This window comes from Solanum dulcamara, chromosome 2 (genome assembly GCF_947179165.1).
Source record: "Solanum dulcamara chromosome 2, daSolDulc1.2, whole genome shotgun sequence".
NCBI classification, from domain to species: Eukaryota; Viridiplantae; Streptophyta; class Magnoliopsida; order Solanales; family Solanaceae; genus Solanum; species Solanum dulcamara.
In genome coordinates, this window is record NC_077238.1 from 69413039 (window position 1) to 69437535 (window position 24497).

The 24497-nt window shown below is 33.0% G+C and overlaps 2 protein-coding genes across 2 annotated transcripts; both read right to left on the reverse strand.

Annotated features, from left to right (window-relative positions):
• Positions 1–1092: 1092 nt before the first annotated feature.
• On the reverse strand, positions 1093–3879 carry LOC129880656 (uncharacterized). The gene is made up of 2 exons (XM_055954784.1): positions 2931–3879; positions 1093–1413 (listed from the first exon to the last, which is right to left on the reverse strand). The coding sequence occupies exon 1, from the start codon at positions 3765–3767 to the stop codon at positions 2940–2942; it is 828 nt and encodes a 275-aa protein (XP_055810759.1). The 5' UTR covers positions 3768–3879; the 3' UTR covers positions 1093–1413; positions 2931–2939.
• Positions 3880–6298: 2419 nt separating this feature from the next.
• LOC129880657 (uncharacterized) lies at positions 6299–10842 on the reverse strand. Its single transcript, XM_055954785.1, has 2 exons — positions 10423–10842; positions 6299–6878 (listed from the first exon to the last, which is right to left on the reverse strand). Exons 1-2 carry the CDS (start codon positions 10712–10714, stop codon positions 6670–6672), a joined length of 501 nt encoding a protein of 166 aa, XP_055810760.1. The 5' UTR covers positions 10715–10842; the 3' UTR covers positions 6299–6669.
• Between the last annotated feature and the right edge of the window lie 13655 nt (positions 10843–24497).

Here is a 24497-nt window from a genome sequence, read left to right on the forward strand (position 1 = left end):
TGAATTTATTATTTTAAGAGTAATAAAATGAAATTAATCAAATTACATAACTAAGATATACATGTTTTTGTCTTTTATTAGTAATATTAATGAATTTATTATTTCAAAGAGTAATAAAATGAAATTAATTAAACATAGATACAATCCTTGATTTCCGCCTTATATTAAGGGATTTGATTAATTTAAATTTTCAGAATTAATTGTCCATGTATCTAATAAAGGCTTTTCTATGTATCATCATCTTATTATTTATGAGATTTTATGTAATAAGGCAAAGTTGTGAAAAAAGAAGTAATTAGCTTCTAAAATAATAATATTTATGTAAATTCTCAAAAGTTAATGTTATTGAGCCCGTATACGACACAGACTATCGTTACTAGTTTTGTTAAAAGCGTCAATATCAAGTAATAGTATTCAAGATTTTCAGATTTAAAGTGAGCTTGATACGGATGAAACATATTTGCACTGAATATTCTTCTTAAAGATGATCAATTTAAAGGTGAGATACCAAACTACCTATGTCATCTAAAAAGATTTAGAATAATCAGCATGTCTCATTATAAGCTTAGAGGTTCAATTCCTTGTTGCTTGATGAGTAACATGAAGTCAGAGACAAGGAGGGGCATTGCTTTCAAATAGCAAATAATAAGAGTGTGATAATTTTGAGAGACAGAAGTAAGACATGAAGACCAATAAAAAGTAAATATATAAATTTTGATTGTCTAGATGTTTTCAAAAGGATGTTCATATGATATTCTTTCTCACGTTGTTCTTAATTAGTAATGATGCAATACTTTTAAGACTCATTATTTGAGTAACTCTCCATCTTCATATTTCTATTGATGAAATTTGAACTTTTTATTATTCGGGTCAAGTCAATAATGTGTTGAGCACAGTTTGACTATTCAAGGTATTTATGATATTCAGAAAAGGCAGCTTAACCTTTTCTTTCAAAATCACCATCCCACTTGAATTCCTTCCCGTCCCTTCACAAAATCTCTTCTTAGAGTTAGTTTATCAACAACATAAGAGCACTCCAACATTTGCTGAGAAACAAATATCCTCAACTAATTCTTCCATGAAAAATAAACATATGTAAATGACAGACTGCCATTACTGATTGAACAACCAACTGAAATCTTCATTAAGTCACATATCAGAAAGCAATATTGAAAATAAAAAGAGGGCAAGTTTGGCAAATACTGCTAAGAACATTGGTTTGAACTCTCCTATCTCGCACAACTACAAGCTCTTTGAAAGCAAATGTCACTCTACCACCATCAAACCCGAGTACTCAAACACCAAATCCTTAGCCAAGTGCTTTTTCTTTTGCAAGGAAAAGAACCTAAAATAACCACCAGTGAGGTAAGCAGGAGAAGCTAATGACTACTTGACGCCTTTACAGAGCAAGCCCTACAAGAAAACAAAGTAATTAGTTAGTTATAAGTCAAGCTATGCTGAATTCTTTCTTTTTCCGTAGGGGGGGGGGGAGGAGGGGGGTATTCTTCAAATGAAGTCTTCATTAATGGTTGGGAGATATTTAGAGGAGGGGTTTCTACCAGCAAATATAGGATTCATCTAACCTCTAGAGCCTTAGCAATCCAGCACAGTTTATTGTGGTCTAGATGAAATACTATGAAGCTTTTACAGTTTCTTGGGTTGTTAATCATTCCAACCTAACTTACTCCAAATTCTTTTCCAAGAGATTCTACAACAGTTACGAGAATAAGAACTTCCGCATTACAACATCAGACTAGCATTTAAGTTCGTCATCATAATAGGATGTCGCAATGCAGTCAATTCCGCTCTGGTCTACCACAAGTGATTCAGACACTAAAACTTGGAAAATACTCGAACAAGCCAATTATGCATAGTTAGTTAGTACATCAGCCATCTATATATGTATCCAAAGAGTTCATGCAAAATGTACAACCTAAGAACCCAACATACTACAGAACTTCAGCTTGCAAGAACAATTACCATCTCACCTCATTTTACTGACCTGCTTGTCTTTTCATGGAGATGAATAGAAAAATGTGTCATAAGTTATTATATTTGAGTTTGTTACAGATATTTTATAAATTACAATACTGACTGCAATGTGAAAATAGTACAAGTGGATAACACTTTTTCACAGTGGACATTCCATTCAAGCAAAAATGATTTTTCACGGGATGGAAGAAAATGATATGCCTAAGAAGCTAAGGACGAAGGGAGAACTTCAAATACTCTCTGAAGGGATATCATGTCAATAAAAGATATTATTCAAACTCTAGGCAAATTCAGTGTCCATGATATTTTCTCAATACTTCTGTCTGTTCAAAACCTATGTCACTATATATTCAAAACCAGAGCAATTTCCATCCACACCTTCCAGATCCATCAAGAGACAACATCATAACAGCGCACCATCTGGATTTCAAGATTGACAAACTTAAATTCAACACAAAACAGCGTAAAAAAAGTTCCTGTTTGGATGATATAAAATCACTACCTTCTTCAGTGCAACAACCAAATGATCAGAGACAGGCGATCTTTCAAGGAAAAAAATGTCCATCATATTTTGTGAGAGTTGTATGTATAGGCCATCTTCAATAAATGCATACAACAATAATAAAATGGTTCATCAACTTTGCAATAATATTATGCAAACAGCTACTCATCAAAATTAAATTGCAGCTTAAAAAGGTCGAGCTTATTATGTCAATTAGCCTATTCCAGACCAATCATCATACAAGAAACTCACCATATCATAATTACTGAAAATAAAGTAGCCTCTAATCCAAGAAGTACTATAATACTTAGCTCAAACTAGATTCAAGGGGCTGCATTTTTAGTTTGCATATTATACTCTACAAAGACATTGTTATACTTAGAATGAACTTAGACAAGTAATATAGAGCTATACTTGAAGATTAACAGTAACGTACTGATTTCTACTACTGCTGCTGATTCTGCTGGTGAGGTGCATTTGGAGGGGGTGGCATTCCCGGGCGAGGAGGTCCAAAGACTGGAACTTGCCCACCAGGAGGTGGTGGAGGCATCCCTGGGTGAGGCGGGCCACCTGGCATTCCTGGTCTTGGTGGCTGCGCCCCTGGTGGTGGAGGACCTCTCATCATCTGTGGAGGTGGTGGTCCCATAGGCCTCTGACCAAACTGAGGCGGAAATGGTCCAGGCCCACCAGGCCTGAACTGTGGAGGCGGTGGCATAGGTGGGCCACCAGGTCTTTGCATTTGCATTTGCATTGGCGGTGGAGGCCCACCACCAGGTGGCCTAACCATAGGAGGAGGAGGCTGCTGCGGGTAGTTAATCGGCGGACGAGAAATCTGTGGCTGCATCATTCCCGGTGCAGGTCCACCAACACCACGAACAGGACCAGCAAGACCAGGCTGAGCATGAACCATCGGACCAGTCGGAACACCCCGACCCGCAGCCCGACCCAAACCGGGACCGGGAACAGCAGAAACACCACCACCAGCAGTAGCTTTAACACGAGAATCATCCGGAGGTGGAGGACCTTCAACAGTCATGGAAATAACTTCTTCACCCCTGAGAAGTAGAAGACCAAGTGTACGGCGATCTTCACGTTCTTCTTTAGAACCTTTAGTAGGAGGAAGCTTACGAAACTCTTCACAATCGCCGAGTACGAGATTCATATGACGATCAAATGCCATAAACTTGCCGATTAATTGACGGCCATCTTGGATAGTAACACGCATGCGATAATTGATGTATTGAAGCATCTTAGAACTCTTCGACATCGACATTGTGAATAAATTTGAAGCAAAACCACAAATGGAGTCTAGGGTTTTTGCGCAGATCTCAGAAATTGGAGAAGGCGTTTGTGGACTCTGCTCGGGGAGTGAATTAATTGAGTAGGGTTTTTCTGGGCTAGTTTTGTATTTATATTGAAAACGGCGGGCCACTTTGTATTTTTCATTTTCAATCTCTTGGAAATTTACATAAATGTACAACATTAAGAAAATATTTACTATTTATAGTAATAATATTTTTTTTACTGAACACTTATAATACAATTATAATACAACTTTAATATATATTAGTGAGAATAATTTATAAAACTCATATAATACAAATTTTATTCATGGATACTTAATTTATCACATATTTTAATACATTTATAATACATTGTGTCAATTTCTTACCAAACAAGTATAATATATTTTAAAACACTTATAATACATTTATATTGCATGCATAATTCACTTTTAATACATAGTAGATATATCACAATATTGTTATATATTGCTATAAATGATAATAAATAAAAAGTATCGCTAAAATCGATAATTATTTATTAAAAAGTAATTTTTCTAGTAATATTTCCGAATATTAACACTGTTGTTTCCATGTTTGTTAAATATTCTTTCATAATATTATACTTTATTATTTTAATAAATATAATATTTGGATAAATTATATCATTTTTTGTTGTTATTTAATATCATAAATTAGAAATTTGAATGATAAATCTACAAGAAAAATAAGATACAGGATAGAGCTATTATGAAAAGATAGGGTAAAAAATACAATATAATTATTAAATAATAAATAAAAACAAATTGAGAAGAAAATATTAAAGTAACGATGTGATCACACAATTGATCATTACATGGGTTTTTTATCTAACAATAAATATAAACAATACGATACAATAAAATTTAAACAACAACCAAAACAAATATTATATTTAAGAGGAAATAGCAGTCTTAGTCCCTGTATTATTTAACTATGTACATTAAACCTTTAATTATTTGAAGTGTGGATTTTGGTCCTTGGAGTTAACAAAAGTTAATTATTTAACAAAATGATTATTTTGAAATATATAAAATAAAATAAATTGAAGGGTTGGTGATTCTAAACGCTTGTGTTTATAAAATTAAAATTATATTTTAATTATTAATTTCATTTTATTCAAATGCTCTATGCTCTGTTTTTTATTGTTTAGCGACTCTTTCTTTCTCATTTTTTCAATGGTTACTAATCAAGATCAAATACGATTACATTTGAGAGTTTAGTAGGTGGACAGGCTTTTTAAGGCTATCTATGGTGTCCTAACAATTTTTACTCTTTAAAAAAAATTAAAATTTCATTTATAATTAACTTTTGTTAACTCTAAGAACCAAAATCGCACACTTCAAATAATTAAATGTTAAATGTGCATAGTCAAATAATACAGAGACTAAAAATGGAATTATGCAATAACACAAGAACTAAAACCGCTATTTTTTTTATATTTAAATTAACAATACAATACAATACGATACAATGGATAACAACCATCCAAACACGGTATAAAAGCTACTTTCTATTATTACTCTTTTCATTGTTCTCAAATTATTTTACTAGAAAATATAAAATAACTAATAACCATTTATAAAGGATAAATATGAAGACAAAAAGTCTCAATTATTATCTTGAATTTTGAAAAAATTTACTTATTTTCAACGGTGAAAAAAGTCTTACCAATTCATTGGACCAGAGTGAGTACTGTTCTTGTGAAAGATCAGCACATTTCAAAAAACATGACATTCTTTGGATGAAAGGAAAATTATTATTTTGTATTTCTCTAATTCCTAATTCGTTATTCCGTTATTCAAAAAAATATAGTATCTGCAAACTAAGCAGGTCTTTGGTCATATATTTCAAATATTTTTTCACTTTGTTTGGAATTTATGGAGTTGGAGATGAAGATAGAATTGTATTTGATAATATTTTTTGCACAATATATTTGAAACTATGTTCATGCTTATATATACTTAAATACAACTTCAAAAGTGAAAAATGAGTTGAAAAATAAATTATAAGTTATTTTCCAAATTTGAAATACACTTCAACTTGAATTTGAATCATTTATAATCAAACATTGATTTTTGAATTAAAAAAAAATCTATGGTCAAACACTCCTAAAATTAGATGTTGATAAAACTTAATAACAATTACACTCACTATCAAACGATGTAGTGCAATGGATAAGACTGTTTCTCCCTTAATCAGAAGTCTTAAGTTCAATTCCTGAGTATGGAAAAATCCTTAAAGGGAGCAGTTCCTCGAATAGGGTCCTACGAGGCTCAAATCCAAATTAATCGGACTCTAATGCAGATACCGAATACCGCATAAGAAACCAAAATTAAAAAAATTACACTTGATTTGTACTAGTATATTAATAATATAACTCAGGTTGCTGATTTCTATATTCATACATCTTATCATCAGGGTATGTTGTATAGAGTCCAAAGCTTCAGTGCACCACACGCCCAACAGCAAAAAGAATACATTAGGAAATACAACTGGATAGAAACATTATCTCTTTCCATGGACACAGAATAATGGAGTACATGTACAACAAATCTAGAACCAAAAAAAATTGTACAATGTGGAGCTCCATAAAAATCACAACCTAAACTAAATGGATTACATATTCTCATTTCATCATCAGAACCTAACCCTATCACCATTAAGAATTACATACAAAACTAACTAATGCTGCACTTAATTACAGAAATAAAGTGTTCCCTGACTATGTTAGAGCCATGTCAATAAATATTTCTCTAGAACACAGCTCAAGAGTCCCGCAACAGTCCAAGCTGTAAAGCATAATAAGAAACTACGTGTTCTACACCACAGCGAGCAGTATCTAGCAGGGGCTTATCGGCTAGTTCTTCCCCTTTTAAAGGCAGGATGAATAACTTTATTGCTAGACTGTAGTTTGTCAATCTTTGCCATACCTTCCTTCATCCTGTTCAATACAATAGGTATGGCAGATGCATTACTTGTTATCTTCTGTTTAAGGAGCTGCGCTTTCTCAGCTTCTTTCTGCACCTCTCCAGCTAAGGTGGCACCATGCCCTTCAACGTCTGTGACAGTGATCAGAATAATCATTACAAAGAAAACGAATCTGTAAATCCACAAGTTTGATACAGATCTTTGCATTTCTGCATGCATTTTTCAAGGCTTAAACTAATGACAAAGATAAAACCTTAACGAAAAAATCTGTGATTAAAGTGCATTTAGCTCCTAATCACTCTATGAACATGTCTCTAGCGTTGTAGCTCTCAAGCAAAAAAAAAAAAAAATCATTTTTTAAAAGTAAAGCAAAAGCAAGAACTCATATCAAACTGAAAAGAGGATTGTGAGTCCTCTTTCATTTTATTACACTAAAGATCCCACATTGAATAGTCAACAATTGTTCAGCAGTTTATAAGGTTCCAGATATATCTAAGGCTTAAACAGTGTTTTGGACGGCGAAAGGCTGTCGTGAGCAGCGAGACTCTTGCCTTTTCAAAGTGCAGCACCAATTAATACCAAGAGTTTAAAATATTCAATTGCATATATAATTAATCAAAATCTCAATAGCAATAACATATTAGCAAATATTTCAATTCAAAAACTGAAAATAGATAGTAGATACAAAAAGTCTGGAACTTGAATTTTGAAAAAAACAAAACAAAAGTCAAAACAATGAGAAAAAACAGAGGTAGAAGTAACTCTGAAGTCTAAAAAAGAAGGAAAAAGAAACAGAGGAAGAAGAAATCTGAAGAAGAAACGATGAAGAAAGGAAAAAATACGTATTGGTTGGACTTTGGAGTCACCGAAAAAGTCTGGTTGGTTGCCGGAGAAATCTAGTCAAGTCAATTGGTTGGAGTCCCGGTCTAAGAGTGCAACTATGTAAATTTGAAAAGAAAACCCTAAAATTACCTTTTAACTTTTAAAACCCTAAATTGGTCGCCCTTTTTAAAGAAAATACAAAAAGCGACGCTTTTCTCGCCATTGTCGCCATGGTGTCGCCTTTTGAAGATGGCAGCACCACAGAGCTAATAGACGATGAAGGGTCGCCTCGCCTCTCGCCATTGGCGACGAGGCGATCGCCTTTCACAACACTGCTTAAACTTTCCAGGGAATTACGACAAAAACTTATTAGGTCTCTATCCTAGTAGGTGGAACCATATAACTTTCTTGTTGACTTCCCCTTCCTAAAGTTCTTTGTATAATACATGAGCTTATTTTTCTTAGGGTCTGTATGATTTTTACCACTACCCCTATAATAACGTTTCATAATTTTGTCTCCAACTTAAACAGTTAACAAGGAAATCTTCCAGATCTGAAACACCTCCAGTTTGAAGACAATCGGGGACAACTTCTCTCTGTGAAAAACCTAAAGACCAAAAGAGACACATATCTAGCAATGGTTCATTATTTCTAAAGGCACTGGTCCAAAAATAATTGAAAAGGAGAACAGGTTTATCAATTGCAGGGACAATCAGGAGACACAACGTACAAAAAGGAGGAAAAGCACATCTGGAAACGCAACCCCATTCTGAAAATTTTAAAGACAGATAAGAAACTACTTCCAGTATCATCAAGAAGCACTAAAATAATTTAAGAACACCTACTCCTGCTAAGATAATGTGGAGACAGTTCATTCAGAAACAAACCCTTCCTTCAACATTTATTAAAAGAGGAAAATGGAAGAGGAAAACCAATCACTCAACAAAAATATTGTGGCAAAGGAACCTTATCTCCTTTTGCACTCAACTGCATTATGATGGAACTTGCTCATAAACCACATTGCAAACTTCGTGTTTCTTTTTTATTGTTATGTTTAAACTATGTTTTGATCCTTAGCTTATATTGCTCGGGACAAGAGAGATGCAGTTGTATCTTTACTAATTTCTTTTTTCTAATCATTTTACTAGCCAGCTTTGATTCAGATCACTGCTTTCTTACTTTACTGTTCCATTACATGTGGTAGTGTTTGTTGGTGTGATATTGATCTAATTTTGCACAGAGTTTCAATAAGAAGGTAATACTATTTTCTCAAGCATCATGAACTCAAGAATATGAGAATAATGGAAAACTCATGTTCACATAATGACTTAACTTGGTGAGCCAACCTGCACACAAACTATCCGTCAGTACAGTTTCAATTAATAAGGATATACTCTTTTTTCAATCATTAGGCACTCGAGAACATAAGAATAATGGAAACTCGTATTCGCATAATGGCTTAATTCAAAGGGCCATGCTAAACCCAAACTATCCTTCAGCACAGCTTCAATTAACAAGGCAATACTCTTTTTTCAATCATTATGAACTCAAGAATATGAGAATAATGGAAAACTCATATTCACATAATGGCTTAATTTGTTGGGTCAAGCTAAACCCAAACTATCGTACAGTACACAACAATAGGCACACAGCTAAAGCCGATTGAGTAGTTTGGTGGCCTCGATATATCTAGCTAGCTAGAACCACATACAAACCTATTGTACATGATCATAGACGACATGAATGACTAGTTTGATGGCTGCAAGCCTGCATCCTACAACAGAGTAGTAGATTTGACATGAGAAAGCAAGAATGAGCTCACGTCAATAGAGAGATCTATGACACCACCATAGTTCATAGCACTGCAAGTTCACCCAAGCATTAACCAACTCAAATATGGCCTAAGAGAACAGAGAAAGAAGTTCAAGTGTTAAGAACAGAAGGGCATCCTTTTTACCATAATGTATGAGTTTCAAAACACGATATGGGACCAAGTTCAAAGGCCACGACAATGATGTCACCCCAAATCTCCTCTCTACCTATGATCTCCTCAAAACTCAGGTAGAACATTTACACAGCGATTTCTGGACTCCCATGCCTCAGCTGACACCAAAGTCTAACAACCTCCCCTGATTAGTAGCTTACCTAATAAGGACATGCTATCTGAGAATTTTAACTATAAAGACATGGGTTTTCAGTTTATACAGAAATAGGACGGACAAATTTGTTTCTTTATAAGATAGAATAAACAATTTGTTATTCTCAAGGAATTCACGCATTCAGAAGTCTCTATAATGTGTTTGTAAGACCGTTTGATAACTGTGGCCTTCTTGTATTGTGAATTTACTTCTATGTGTAAGAAATGGAGAAAAGTACCTTAAATCTGGCCTACATTGCAGGTCAATGAAGCTGGAATAAAGACTAGAGGAGACTAGGGCTTAAATCCTAGCAGAAACTCAGAAGGTAGTTGATTTCTTTCCATCTAACAAAGAGTTGGCTGCTTGTTCCAGTCTTTCGAAAACAATCTCTCTAGTACACTCTACCCTCCCCAAACCCCAAACCCCACATGTGGAATTTCACTGGGATATGTTATTGTTATTGTAACTGAGAGTTGGCTGCATACAAAACAAAAATAAAGGGAGAGAAGTTTGAATAAAGACACCAAATATTACCATTATAATGTTCCTATTAAACAACATAAAACATTTTCAATCAATCAATCAACAATAACAAATTAATTGGAATCATATGTATATTATAACCATTGAACTCTATACGTTATCCGATTCCAATACTAAATAATTTTCCGTGAAATTAAACATTGTGAATCTGAGAAGAACCCTAGAAACGTACCGCACGTAGGTGGGTGATTGGAGCATCCAGGTTGAGATTCGGGGTTATCAAAAAGGGGTCTTTGAGCAGCAATAATGGAGTCGAGAGTAGTTTTAAGCTGACCCGGAAGTGTGGTTCTGTAATCAACAATTTTCTCAGCCATTTGTTGAACTTTTTGTTCCAGGTGTCGTATTTCTTCTTCCAGTTGTTGTATTTCTTCTTCTGACTCCGATTCTGACAAGTCGTCGTCGTCGTCTTGGCCTAGGGTCTCTGCCTGCTGTGCTCCGATCGAAATGGGTCTTCTCGTTTCCATTACTTACTGAGTTTGTTTGTAGAGAGGGAAATAATGGAGGATAGAGAGTGACTGAAAATTTTGAATGTTGAAAAATCAAACAACCAAAACTTGAAATAGTCACTTAATGAAGCACAAATTTAAAAAATCTAGTGGGGCAACTTTTTATAGAAAATTAAATTGTGTAGTCTTGTAAAATAACCAAAGTGTGGATGTCCTTAAGGCTGGACATTAAAATATCGAAAACCGAATTATCAAATCGAATTGGTTATTTTGGTATTTCGATATTCGGTAATTCGATTCGATATTCGGTATTAAAATATAAAATTCGGTATTTGGATTTTGGTATTCGGTATTTCTGTTTCGGTATTTAAAAAATATCGAATATCAATTTTTATTTTTATTTTTTAATTAATACAAAAAAACTGGAAAAAAAAAAAGAAAAATTACCAAAAAGAGAAGAGTTTAGTAAGAGGAAACTATCCCATTTTTTCATTTCCCTTACCATTTTCATTTCAACTTTCCCACGTTTACATCATACTATATGCACACTTTCAAACACGTACATTATGGATAACTGCTAAAATTTAAATTCATGTACATGTAAAAATTATAAATTCTAATTTTAAATTTATGCAATTGGTTAAGAATTCTAATTTCACTTTGCATGATTCACCACGTCAGTTATCGACATAAACTGTTTGGTAGTTACATTGAAAACAAAAGATTCCAACTCTTTCATATCTTTGCAAGAACTAATTAATAATTAGTGCAGTGATGTAGAGTTTTTGGATAATTCAAAGAAAAACATATGTATAAAAATTATGTGTGATATATTAGAGATTTTTGTTTTCACTATTTTTCATCATTTTTATTACATGTTAATATTTTTTTTATTATGTATCTATTCATAAATTATTTTCTCTTTGTTTACGATGTATCATTTCTTCTCTGTAGAATTGGCTTCAAACCAATTTCGGTTTTGATATTCGGTAAGTTAAAATGCATATATTACCTAATTATAGTGTAGTAATAAAAATGTAAGTTAAGATATGTATTCTTTAGATTATGTAAATATTAAATGCGGATAAATTTTTATTGTATATTAACTATTAAAAAAATATGGTATTACCAAATACCATACCAAATCGAAGTTTGATTTACCGATTACCGAATTATCGAATCGAAGTTTGAAAGTTCGATATTTGGTATATACTTTGAATTACCGAATTATCAAATTCGAACTTTGAAAATACCGAATCGAATACCGAACGTCCAGCCCTAGATGTCCTTTCGTCTTTTTTCCCTTGTCACTAACTCCTCCTACCCTTCTTTTCTCCTAATTCTTTTTAATCAAATTTGGTATACTTTACGATGGTTATAAATAGCCAACAGTCGGTGCAATTAAATATATACAGATAAAAATTATCTCTCTTTGTTATTTCTAAATTAATTTCTATCTTAATTTTTATCATGTCAAATTTATCAAAATTTGAATTTATGGCACTTGATATTACCGGGGAAAAAAATTGTTATGAATCCTTGATGCTGAAATTCACCTTGACACTAAAGGTCTTGCGATATTATTAAACAAGAAAATAAAACATCAAGCCAAGATAAAGCAAAGGCCATGATTTTTTTTCGTTATCATATTCATGAAGGATTAAAAATTGAATATTTAACTGTGAAAGCCCCTCTTGAATTATGGACTAAATTGAAGGATCGATATCACCACCTAAAACTTACGGTGTTACCAAACGCATGATATGACTGGATACACCTTCGATTTCAAGATTTTAAAACTGTGACAGAGTATAATTTTACTATTCACAAGGTAAGTTCCATGTTAAAATTATGTGGAGATATTATCACTGATGATGACTTACTTGAGAAAACTTTTTCCACTTTTCACGCTTCAAATGTGTTGCTACAACAACAATATCGTGAAAAGGGATAAGAAATATTCTGAATTAATTACATACCTACTTGTGGTCGAGCAGAATAATACTTTGCTGATGAAAAATCATGAAGTCCATCCCACTGGGTCTGCTCCATTCCCTGAAGCGAATGTTGTAGCAACACATAATCAGTCTGAATCAAGATAAAATAATTATCGCGGCTGCGGCCGTGGCCGTCGTAGTGGACGTAGTAGAGGACGAAATAATTATCGTCATCGTGATGGAAATAAATATGAGAACAATAAAGTTCCTCAAAATAATTCTTTCAGAGGTAAATTCAATATTAGGCACTGATCTGGTATGAAGAGTAATTGGGCACGTGAATATTGTACGCCCAATCATTTTGTGAAACTTTATCAAGCCTCTCTCAAAAGAAGAGATAATAATGTGGAGGCGCACTTGAATTTTTGAAATAATGATAATGAAGCAACTCCCTCAAAAAAATATGAAGATATTGAGATAAATCTTGCTTATAAAAATGATGTTTTTAAAGAACTACCAAATATTACTCATCTGGAAACTGAAGACTTGGTGAATATTGACTGAAGAATTGATCATCTAATTGGGATAAATATTATTAAAACGGTTATTTTTTTTATTATGTTGTCCTTCGTAAAAATGTTTCTTAAGGCAGTGCAATTTCTTAAAGTTTCTTATGTTGTTAGTTTTTCACGTTCTTATAATGTATCTTTTTGTTTATGAAGAATATGGAAATTTCTCAGTCATCAATTGGATCTAAAATCAATTATGATGATATGTGTCTTATTGATAGTGCCACAACACACACTATTTTAAGAGATAAGAAATATTCCTCTTGTTTGATTATGAAAGAAGCTAATGTTAATACAATATATAGTAGCACAAGATTAATTGAAGGATCCGGAAAAGCTAAAGTTGTACTTATCAGAAGAACAAATTTAACAATTAATGAAGCACTATATTGTAGTAAGTCTCAAAGAAACTTATTAAGTTTCAAAGACATTCGTCAAAGTAGTTATCATATTGAGACTACAAATGATGAAAAGAATAAATATCTTTACATTACTACAATAATGTCAGGCAAGAAGTTTATACTTGAAAAGTTATCCGCTTTTTCACCCGACTTATACTTCACAAGTATTAGCATGATTGAAACACGTGGCATAGTAAACCAAAGGTTTACTAACTCAAATGATTTTATTATTTGGGCATGACTGGTTGGGCCATCCCGGTTCTAATATGATGAGCAAAATAATTGAGAGTTCACATGGACACTCTTTGAAGAACCAAAAGATTCTTCAATTTAAAGAATTTTCTTGTGCTGCATGTTCTCAAGGCAAATTGATTACTAGACCATCAGTAATCAAAGTGGGAATTGAATCCCTAGCATTTCTAAAACGTACACAGGGTGATATATATGGGTCCATTCACCCATCATGTGGACCATTTAAATATCATATGATTTTAATAGATGCATCTATAAGATGGTCACATGTGTGCTTATTATCAACTCGTAACATGACATTTGCGAGATTACTTGTTCAAATAATTAAGTTAAGAGCACAATTTCCAAATTATGCAATAAAGACAATTCATTTTGATAATGCTGGTGAGTTCACATCTCAGGCATTTAATGATTATTGTTTGTCCACTGGGATAACAGTTGAGCATCCGATTGCTCATGTTCATGCTTAAAATGGTTTAGCGGAATCATTAATTAAGCGTCTACAATTAATTGTTAGACCAATGCTTATGAGAATAAAACTACTCATTTCATTATTGGGTCATGTTATTTTGCATATAGCAAGTCTTGTGCGGATCAAACCCACAATGTTATCATAAAGTCTCCCTATTACAATTGGATTTTGGTCAGGAGCCGAACATTTTCCATCTTAGAATATTTGAATATATAGTATATATTTCAATTGCTCCACCACAACGCACAAAGATGGGACCCTAAAAAGATTGAGGCTATATGTTGGGTATGAATCTCCTTCTATCATAACATATTTGGAACCTATGACTGGAGATTTATTTACTGCAAAATTTGTTGATTGTCATTTTGATGGATCAGTATACCCAGCATTAGGGGAAGAAAATAAGCAGTTGAAAAAAAATTAGTTTGGAATGAATTATCACTATCTCATTTAGATCCCCATACAAATACATATGAACTGGAAGTTCAAAAGATAATTCATTTGTAAAATATTGCAAATCAACTGCCAGATGCATTCACTAACCTATCAAGAGTTACTAAATCTCATATTTCAGCTGCTAATGCTCCAATTCGAGTTGATGTCCCAGTAAGACAATTAATTAATGCAAATGAATCTAAACCACATTTAAAATGTGGTAGACCGATCGATTCCAAAGATAAAAATCCTCGAAAAAGAAAAGGAACAAACAATCAAGATGATCATGATATGAAAAAACCTGCTCAAGAAGAGCGAGGAGACATAACAATTGATAAAACCTTGGAAGAGGTTAAGGCACCTAAAATGATGAAGAAATTTCAATAAATTATGTCTCATCAAAAAAAATATGAAATCGAAATAATGTAATTATTGACAATAGTTTTGCTTATAATGTTGTTATTGAAATAATGCAACAAAATGAGAATCTTGAACCAAAATTCGTCGATGAATGTAGATAGAGGAATGATTGGCCAAAATGAAAAGATGTAATTCAAGTTGAATTAACTTCGCTTGAAAAACGCAAAATTTTTAGACCGATAGTCCGAACACCTGAAGGTATAAAATCAGTGGAGTACAAATGGGTCTTTGTGCGAAAATGAAATGAGAAAAATAAAATTGTAATATATAAAGTACGACTTGTGGCACAAATTTTTTTGCAAAGACCCGACATTGACTATATGAAAATATATTCTTCTATGGTGGACGGAATCACTTTCAGGTATCTTATAGATCTGGCAGTTCATGAAAAACTTGGCATGCATATGATGGATATTGTTACTGCCTATTTATATGGTTCTCTAGATAACGATATTTTAATGAAAATTCCTGAAGGATTTAAAATGCTTGAAATATATAAAGATTCTCAGAAAATTTGTTCAATAAAATTTTAAAAATTTTTATATGGGCTGAAACAATCAGGGCAAATGTGGTACAATCGTCTTAGCGAATATTTGCTAAAAGAAGAATATATTAAAATGATCCAATTTGTCGTTGTATCTTTATTAAAAGTTTTGGATCTGAATTTGTCATAATAGCCATATATGTTGATGATTTGAATATTATCGGAACTCCTGAAGAACTTTCAAAGGTAGTAAAATGTCTAAAAAGGAATTTGAAATGAAAGACCTCGAAAAGATAAAATTTTGTCTTGTTCTACAAATTAAATATTTTGCAAATGAGATATTTTTCCATCAATCAACATATACAGAAAATATTCTAAGGAGATTTTACATGGATAAAACACACCCACTGAGTACCCCAATGATTATGAAATCTCTTGATATTAATAAAGATCCATTTCGACCTCATTAAAATGATGAAGAGCTTATTGGTGTTGAAAAACCATATCTTAGTGCAATTGGTGCATTAATGTATCTTGCCAACAATTCTAGATCAGATATAGCTTTCTCAGTAAACTTGTTAGTGAGATTTAGTTCTTCCCCAATGCGAAGACACTAGAATGAAATTAAGCATACATTCAGATACCTCCGAGGGACCACAGATATGGGATTGTTTTACTCAAGTGAATCCACGTCAAAATTGATTAGTTATGCAAATGCAGGATATTTGTCTGATCCCTATAAAAGTCGATCGCAGACAGACTACTTATTTACATGTGGTGGTACAACTATATCACGGTGTTCAATAAAGCAAACTATGGTTATCACTTCTTCAAATCATACAGAGATAATAGACATTCATGAAGCAAGTCGAGAATGCGTTTGGTTAAGATCAATAACTCAACACATTCAAGAAACATGTGACCTTTCTTTCACAAGAACAATATTGTATGAAGACAATCCTGCATGTATAGCTCAATTAAAGGGGGAATACATTAAAGGAGACAAAACAAAATATATTTCACTAAAATTCTTCTTTACCATGATCTTCAAAAGAAAGGTGAAATAGATGTTCAACAAGTTCGTTCAAGTGATAATTTAGCAGATATGTTCACCAAGGCATTGCCAACTTCAACCTTTGAGAAACTGAGATACAATATTGAAATGTGTCATCTTCGAGATATTAAATGATGTCTTCATAAGGGGGAGTATAATGCGTTGCACTCTTTTTTTCTTAGTCTACATTTTATTCCACTGGATTTTTCTAGCAAGGTTTTTAATGAGACAGCAATCAATGCGTATTAAGAATAATTATATATATATACTTGTTCTTTCACTATAATTTATTTTTCTTTTACATGGACATCCAAGGGGGGTTGTAAAATAATGAAAGTGTGGATGTCCCTTTCGTCCCTTTTCCCCAACCACTAACTCTTCTCCTACCCCTCTTTTTTCCTAACCCCTTTTAGTCAAATTTGACAGACTTTACAATGGCTATAAATAGCCAACATTCGGTGCAAATAAATATATACAGATAAAAATTATCTCTCTTCATTTGTAATTTCTCTTTTTTTCTCCCTTTATTAAACTTTCTGTCTTTGCTATCTATAAATTATTATTATTATTATTTCATAATATGTAGTCATTATATTATTTAATTTTTAGGATTTTATTAATTTTATTAGGATAGAATATTAGTAGAAAGTCATCTAGTTTGGGGTACCATTTGGCCCCAAGTTCTCAAATATTATTGGCAAGTTATTTTTGTGAAGTTTCACCATGCATTTGGCCCTAAATGTTTTCTACTTTTGGTGAAATTTCAAAAAATATTGTTTTGTAACTATAAGTTCTAAAAATTATTTAAAATACTCATAAATTTGTGTTATCATTTTATAATGAACATGTTTCATTAAAAAAAACTTATAGCATAGTTGATAACAATCAACAACAACAAAATAACATTATAGGCAAGAGTAATACATTGATTGAATTAAAAATAAATTATTTTTTTTCCGAATCTTGTCATTCAAAGTATTCTTTTTCGTAGGAGGTAATACCAAATTTTTTTTTATAAAATCTTCCACATTCTATGAACAATCTCTTCCCATCAAACTTTCATTTCTAGATTAGATGACCGAGAAGACGAAATAATATTGTTACACTGAGTTGATTGTTCATCATTTTCACCAACGATCATATCATCACTTTCATATCGAGTGAATATTCCACAGATAAGTTTTATTTAAGAGGGATTAATAGTATTGATTGATCATATTAATGGAGTAAGTTGGTAGATAAATATTTAGTTGAAATTAATAAATGATTGGTGTTTTTATATAATATAAAAATTTGGTGTATGCATCTTGTATGTGTTCCACATATTAATATTAATTATACAACTTTTTTAAAGAAGAAGAAGAAGATTAACATATCAATGCAAATGAAGTTATACTCTATAATTTATTTTCTCATATTGTTTGTTGAAAAATTATGATGTATAGTTAGTTAGTTTAATAAAAAAAAAGGATTGTCATAAGTTGGCAAAATTATAATTGATTTTAAAGTCTGAAATTTTTGGAATTTTAATATAGTTCAAATAAGAAAATATTTAAGAAATAAAATTTTATTCAATTTGAAAGTACTAAATATCAAGAATTCTTAAATCCTACAAATAAGTAAAAAATTAATAGCTATAACTGTAATTAAATTTAAAATCCTAAATATTATGATAATAATTAGATGACAATTATTTGAGGAGAATAGCAAATGATAATTTTGTCTATTATAAAGTTTTTTAACGAATGACAAAAAGTTAAATCTACATTTTTAAAGTCTCCATACCTTTAATATAGTATAGATTTTTTTTATCTTTAGGTTTTTATTGCTATTTGTTATTTCTTTAGCCTCGATATCTTATTTTCTTGTTGTTATTTTTGCTTCTAATTGGTGTCTCTTTTTTTTTGCTCATTCAATCGAGAGTCTATCAAAAATAGTTTCTCTACCTTCTCAGGGTAGAGATAAGGTATGCGTACTCACTACTCTTTTCAAGTTTTACCTGCAATGAGATTACATTAGATTTATTATTGTATTAAAAATTAATTAGACTAGTCTTCTAAATTAAGAAGACGTTTGGCCATAGATCAAAATAGTTTTCACTTTATTTGAAATAGTTGAAGTTAAAGATGGAGTTGTGTTTAGTTATATTTTTTTTTGCAAAGGAGAGAAGAGAGAACTTTATTTAAAAATATATATGAAGATGGAGTTGGAATACAGGTTTGGAACACCTTTTCAAATTCGAAATCCAACTCCAAGTTTGGACAAGGAAACTAAACTTTTGGCTGAAGGAGGGATACTACATGGATCTGAGTAGGTAGAACTTGACTATAGGTATGGAATCAACACATTTTTTCAAATTATTACTCTTGAGGAAATAATCCAAATACATGAGATGCAACTTGAACTGATGCCATTTGTAACTAGTAGATAAAAGTTTCACCAAGTACCTACTTATTCCTACATTCCCCAACTGCTATCAAAACTTGTACCTAAATTTGCTCTCTGTAGGATCTAATATTGGAGGCCTATACTTGAGAGAAATTACTTTGTTATGGTGGAATGCATCAATAAAGCCTTTCATTTGCTTCTCTTCGATAGAAGTTTGATTCTTTCAGAATGTAACCTAATTTTTAGCCTAATTCTTCTTTCTGATGAACGGTTTAATCTCTGATATAAAAGATATACCTTGATTATATTTCATCTATTCAACAAGTTTAATAATGAGTATAACGGCCCTATTAGTTCGATAGAGAAAAAAACCTATGATTAGCTTTTCAGAAAATTTTCAAACAACCAATTTCAATGAAGTCTTTCAGTTTTTTATTACTATGTTCAACTCTATGTATTTCTCTATTCGTGGAGTACATTGAAAGTATAGAAATGACTATAACAAAATTTCTCTTATTAGAATTAACAACTACTTTATGGAGAAATATTTTTATGTTGTGCTAACGATTTAATAACTATAACAAAAATCGAGGATTGCAAGGTTAGAGTGGAATGTGAACACCTGGGCACTTCAGTAAATCCTAACGAAATTAAAGGAAGAAAGGAACTTCGTAGTTTACTCCATTTCAGCTTCAGCTGGCATACACATAATCATCAGAAATAATTGTGCTCAATAAGCTTGAATGCCAAAAAGAACATTTACAATTATCACTTGCTCATTAACGTTTTCAATTATTATTGTCAGTCGCTACATAGTTATGTACCATTATTATTATTATAATTATAACCACTGTCGTTGGAGTTGTCATTTCCACCATCACTATTAGCTATTACCATCACTATGGTCAATTCCTACTATCAACCACCTCCACCTTACAATTGTCAATGCCTCCAACTACAAGGTAGTTAAAAAGGGAACAAAACGCGTTTTAAACGGGTAATCAAAAAGAGAGATGCAATACGCGGATTTTACGCGTTTCTACTTTACTATAAATAGAGGGTCTCTTGCCCTCATTTAGATTATTCCACAAAAAAAATACAATCCAAAAGAGTAAGAACACAAAGAGAGTATACACCAAAATAAATATTATAGTCTTAAGTGTCCTCTTTAGTAAGCTGTTCCTTTTACAAGAGAGAAGTGTTAATTATTGTTTTCTCCTTGTATTTGAAAGCAGTGTACTCTCATATTATCATAGTAAGATCCTTCTATCTCGTGGTTTTTCCCCTCTATCTGTTTGAGGGGTTTCTAAGTAAAATTATCGTGTCCAATTTATTTTCATTATGTATTATCATATCAAACTTTAGTTGTAGTGCTTCCTTCTCCAATAGTGGTACTAGAGCCCTCGGTTATTCTGTTTGTTTTATGCGAAGGTATTATTTGTGAATAGTAAATTTTTGTGAATAGTAAAATTCTGTGAAAAGTACTATTTACGTGAATAGTAAATTTTGGTGACGGTACAGTTTGTCATGATTGTTCGTAAAAATATTCAAAAACAATCTAGAAGGGTGTGAAGCAAATAACAATATCGAGTACAACAAAGTTTGACGTTGAAAAATTCAATGGGACTAATTTCTCATTGTGAAAAATAAAAATAAGAGAGATATTGAGAAAAGACAATTGCTTAGCTGCAATTGAAGATATGCCCACAGACTTTACTGATTACAGCAAGTGGAACAACATAGACAGCAACGCAATTGCTGATCAACATTTGTCACTAGCTGATCAAGTGTTGTCTAGTGTAGCTGAAAAACAAACGGCGAAGGAAATATGGGATACTCTTACGGGATTGTATGAAGCCAAGTCTTTGCATAATAAAATCTTCTTAAAAAAAGATTTTATACTCTTCGAATGACAGAGTCCATGTCGATTACTGAACACATCAATACTTTGAATACTCTCTTTTCACAACTTACAACAATGGATTGCAAAATAGAGAGGACTGAACGTGCGGAGCTTCTACTTCAAAGTCTACCTGACTCGTATGATCAATTCATCATCAACCTGACAAACAATATGGATAGTCTAGTTTTCGATAAAATTGTAGTCGCTGTCTTAGAAGAAGAAAATCGGCGCAAAAATAAGAAAGATAAACAAGCAAGTTCGCAGCAAGCTGAAGCTTTGATGATGGTGAGAGGAAGACCAATGGAACATGGTCCCAGTAGGAGTCACAATCATGGTAGATCTCAATCAAGAAGTAAGAAGAATATCAAGTGTTACAATTGTGGTAAGAAAGGGCACTTCAAGAAAGATTGTCGATTCAAGAAAAAGAGTCAACACCTTGATTCATCAAATGCTCAAGGGAATGTTGCAAGTACCTCAGATGATGGCGATATTTTATGTAGTAAAACAATATCAAATAATGAAGGCAGAAAATGTTTCACTGATGTATGGATCATGGACACAGGAGCAACATGACACATGACATCCTGGAGAGAATGATTCCATCAATATAATCCTATCTCAGGAGGGTCTGTGTTCATGGGAGACAATCATGCTTTGAATGTTATTGGTATTGGGTCCATCAAAATAAAGATGTATGATGGTACGATACACACCATTCAGGAGGTACGACATGTAAAAGACTTAAGGAAAAATCTATTGTCATTGGAACAATTAAATGATAATGGATGTTCATATAAGACTCGTGGTGGAGTCATGAAAATATCAAAAGAAGTGCTTGTAGTGATGAAAGCAGAAAAACTTGCTGCAAATCTATATGTGCTTAAAGGTGAAACACACCAAGAAGAAGAAACATCAACTGCGTCAGCAAGTTCATTAGAAGAATCAACGATGATATGGCATCGTAAACTTGATCATATGTCGGAATGAGGTTTGAAGATTCTTGTTGAGCAAAAGCTTCTTCCACGGCTCAAAATGGTTTCACTACCCTTTTGTGAACATTGCATTACCAGTAAGCAATATAGACTAAAGTTTAGAAGTCCTCTGTTAAAAGTAAGGAAATATTAGATCTGGTCCACTCTGATATCTGGCAAGCACCGATGGATTCCCTAGGAGGAGTGAAATATTTTATGTCATTTATCGACAATTACTCCAGAAGAAGTTGGGTGTATCCAATCAAAAGAAAGGCAGATGTTTCTTCGGTTTTCAAAAAGTTCAAAGCGCGGGTGGAACTTGAATCTGAGAAAAAGATCAAGTGTTTGAGGACATATAATGGAGAAGAATACACTGGTGATGAATTTGTTAACTTCTGTAAATAAGAAGGTATTAAAATATAATTCACTGTGGCATATACTCCACAAAAAAATAGAGTAGCATAGTGGAAGAACAGAACCTTGTTGGAATGGACAAGAGCTATGTTGGCAACTACAGAATTGGAAAAACTATTCGGGGCTGAAGCAGTCAAAACTGCTTGTTATATGATTAATCGGTCACCATCAACCGTAATTGATCTAAAAACGCCAATAGAGATGTGGATAGGAAAATCAGCTGATTATTCTCGCTTATATTTATTCTGTAGTCCTACTTATGTTATGTACAACACCTAAGAAAAATCGAAGATAGATTCGAAATTCAAGGAATGCATTTTCTTAGGATATGCTCATAGAGTCAAGGGGTATCGCTTGTGATATCCCACTGCCCGCAAGATGGTAATCAGTAGGGATGTTGTGTTTGTTGAAAATAAGATATAAGCAAAAGAAGGTAGCACTTCGAAAGAAAAATGAGAGACTACTACAATTGAAGTTGAAGGAATAGAAGAAGCTCTAGTTTCTTCTGAGGCAACATCAGAGCACGAAGAACAAGAGCAAGCTGCGATCAAAACTCCACAAGTTTGACGGTCAACTAGGGAGATAAAAGAACCAGCTTGGCACTCAAATTATTCTATAAAGGGCAATGTTGCATACTGTCTATTAACAGGGGATAGAGGGCATTCAACTTTTCACGAGGCTATGAAAGGTCAAAAATCATCTCTGTGGATGGCAGCAGTGCGAGAAGAAATTGAAGCTCTTCATAAAAATAAAACATGGGATCTTGTTCAATTTCACAAGGAAGGAAGGCCGTTGAAACAAATGGGTCTACAAGATCAAACGCAATGGTAATGATCAAGTGGAGAAGTATCGTGCAAGATTGGTGGTGAAAGGATTCGCTCAGAAAGAAGGTATAGACTTTAATGAGATATTTTCTCCGGTGGTTCGACTTACAATAATTCGAGTGGTCCCGGTGATGTGTGCTATATTTGACTTGTACTTGGAGCAATTAGATGTCAAAACTGCATTTCTTCATGAAGAGCTTGAAAAAGAAATTTACATGCTCCAACTAGAAGGTTTTGAAGAACAGGGAAAAGAGAACTTCGTTTGTAGGTTGAACAAATATCTATACGGTCTCAAACAGGCGTCGAGATGTTGGTATAAAAGATTTGATTCCTTCATTATAAGCCTTGGATACAACAAATATAGTTCAGATCCTTGTGTTTATTATAAGAGATTTGGTGATGACGATTTTGTTATTTTTCTATTGTATGTCACATTTGGCTAGGGAGTTTGAAATAAAGGACTTGGGACTAACAAATAAGATTCTAGGGATGCAAATTCACCGAGACAGAAATAATTGGAAGATTTGGCTTTCTCAAAAGAACTACTTGAAGAAAATCTTGCGACGCTTTAAGATGCAAGACTGTAAGTCAATTTTTACCCACTTCCTATTAATTTCAAGTTATCCTCAAGAATGAGTCCTAACAATGAAGCAGAGAGGATGGAGATGTCTCGAGTATGGTATGCATCAGCAGTAGAAAGTTTAATGTTCGCCATGATATGTACAAGATCTGACATTGCACAAACAATAGGAGTGGTTAGTCGATACATGGCTAATCCTGGTAGAGAGCATTGGAATACTGTTAAGAGGATCCTGAGATATGTCAAGGGTACCTCAGATGTTATAATGTGTTATGGAGGATCATAATTTACTGTTAAAGGTTATGTTGATTCAGATTATGCAGGTGATCTTGATAAAAACAAGTCTACCACAGGTTATGTGTTTACTCTTACTGAAGGAGTTGTAAGCTGTGTTTCAAAACTGCAATCTATCGTGGCTACATCTACGACAGAAGCAGAATATGTACTAGCTACACAAGCTAGCAAAGAGGCAATATGGATGCAGATGTTATTGGAGGAGCTCGGACATAAACAAGAGAAGGTTGCTCTGTTTTGTGACAGTCAGAGCGCTTTGCATCTTGCAAAGAATCCGGCATTTCATTCATGGACAAAACACATACGAGTTTAGTATCACTTTGTTCGTGAGAAAGTGGAAGAAGGCAGTGTGGATATTTAGAAAATTCATACTAATGACAACTAACAGATATGTTTACGAAGC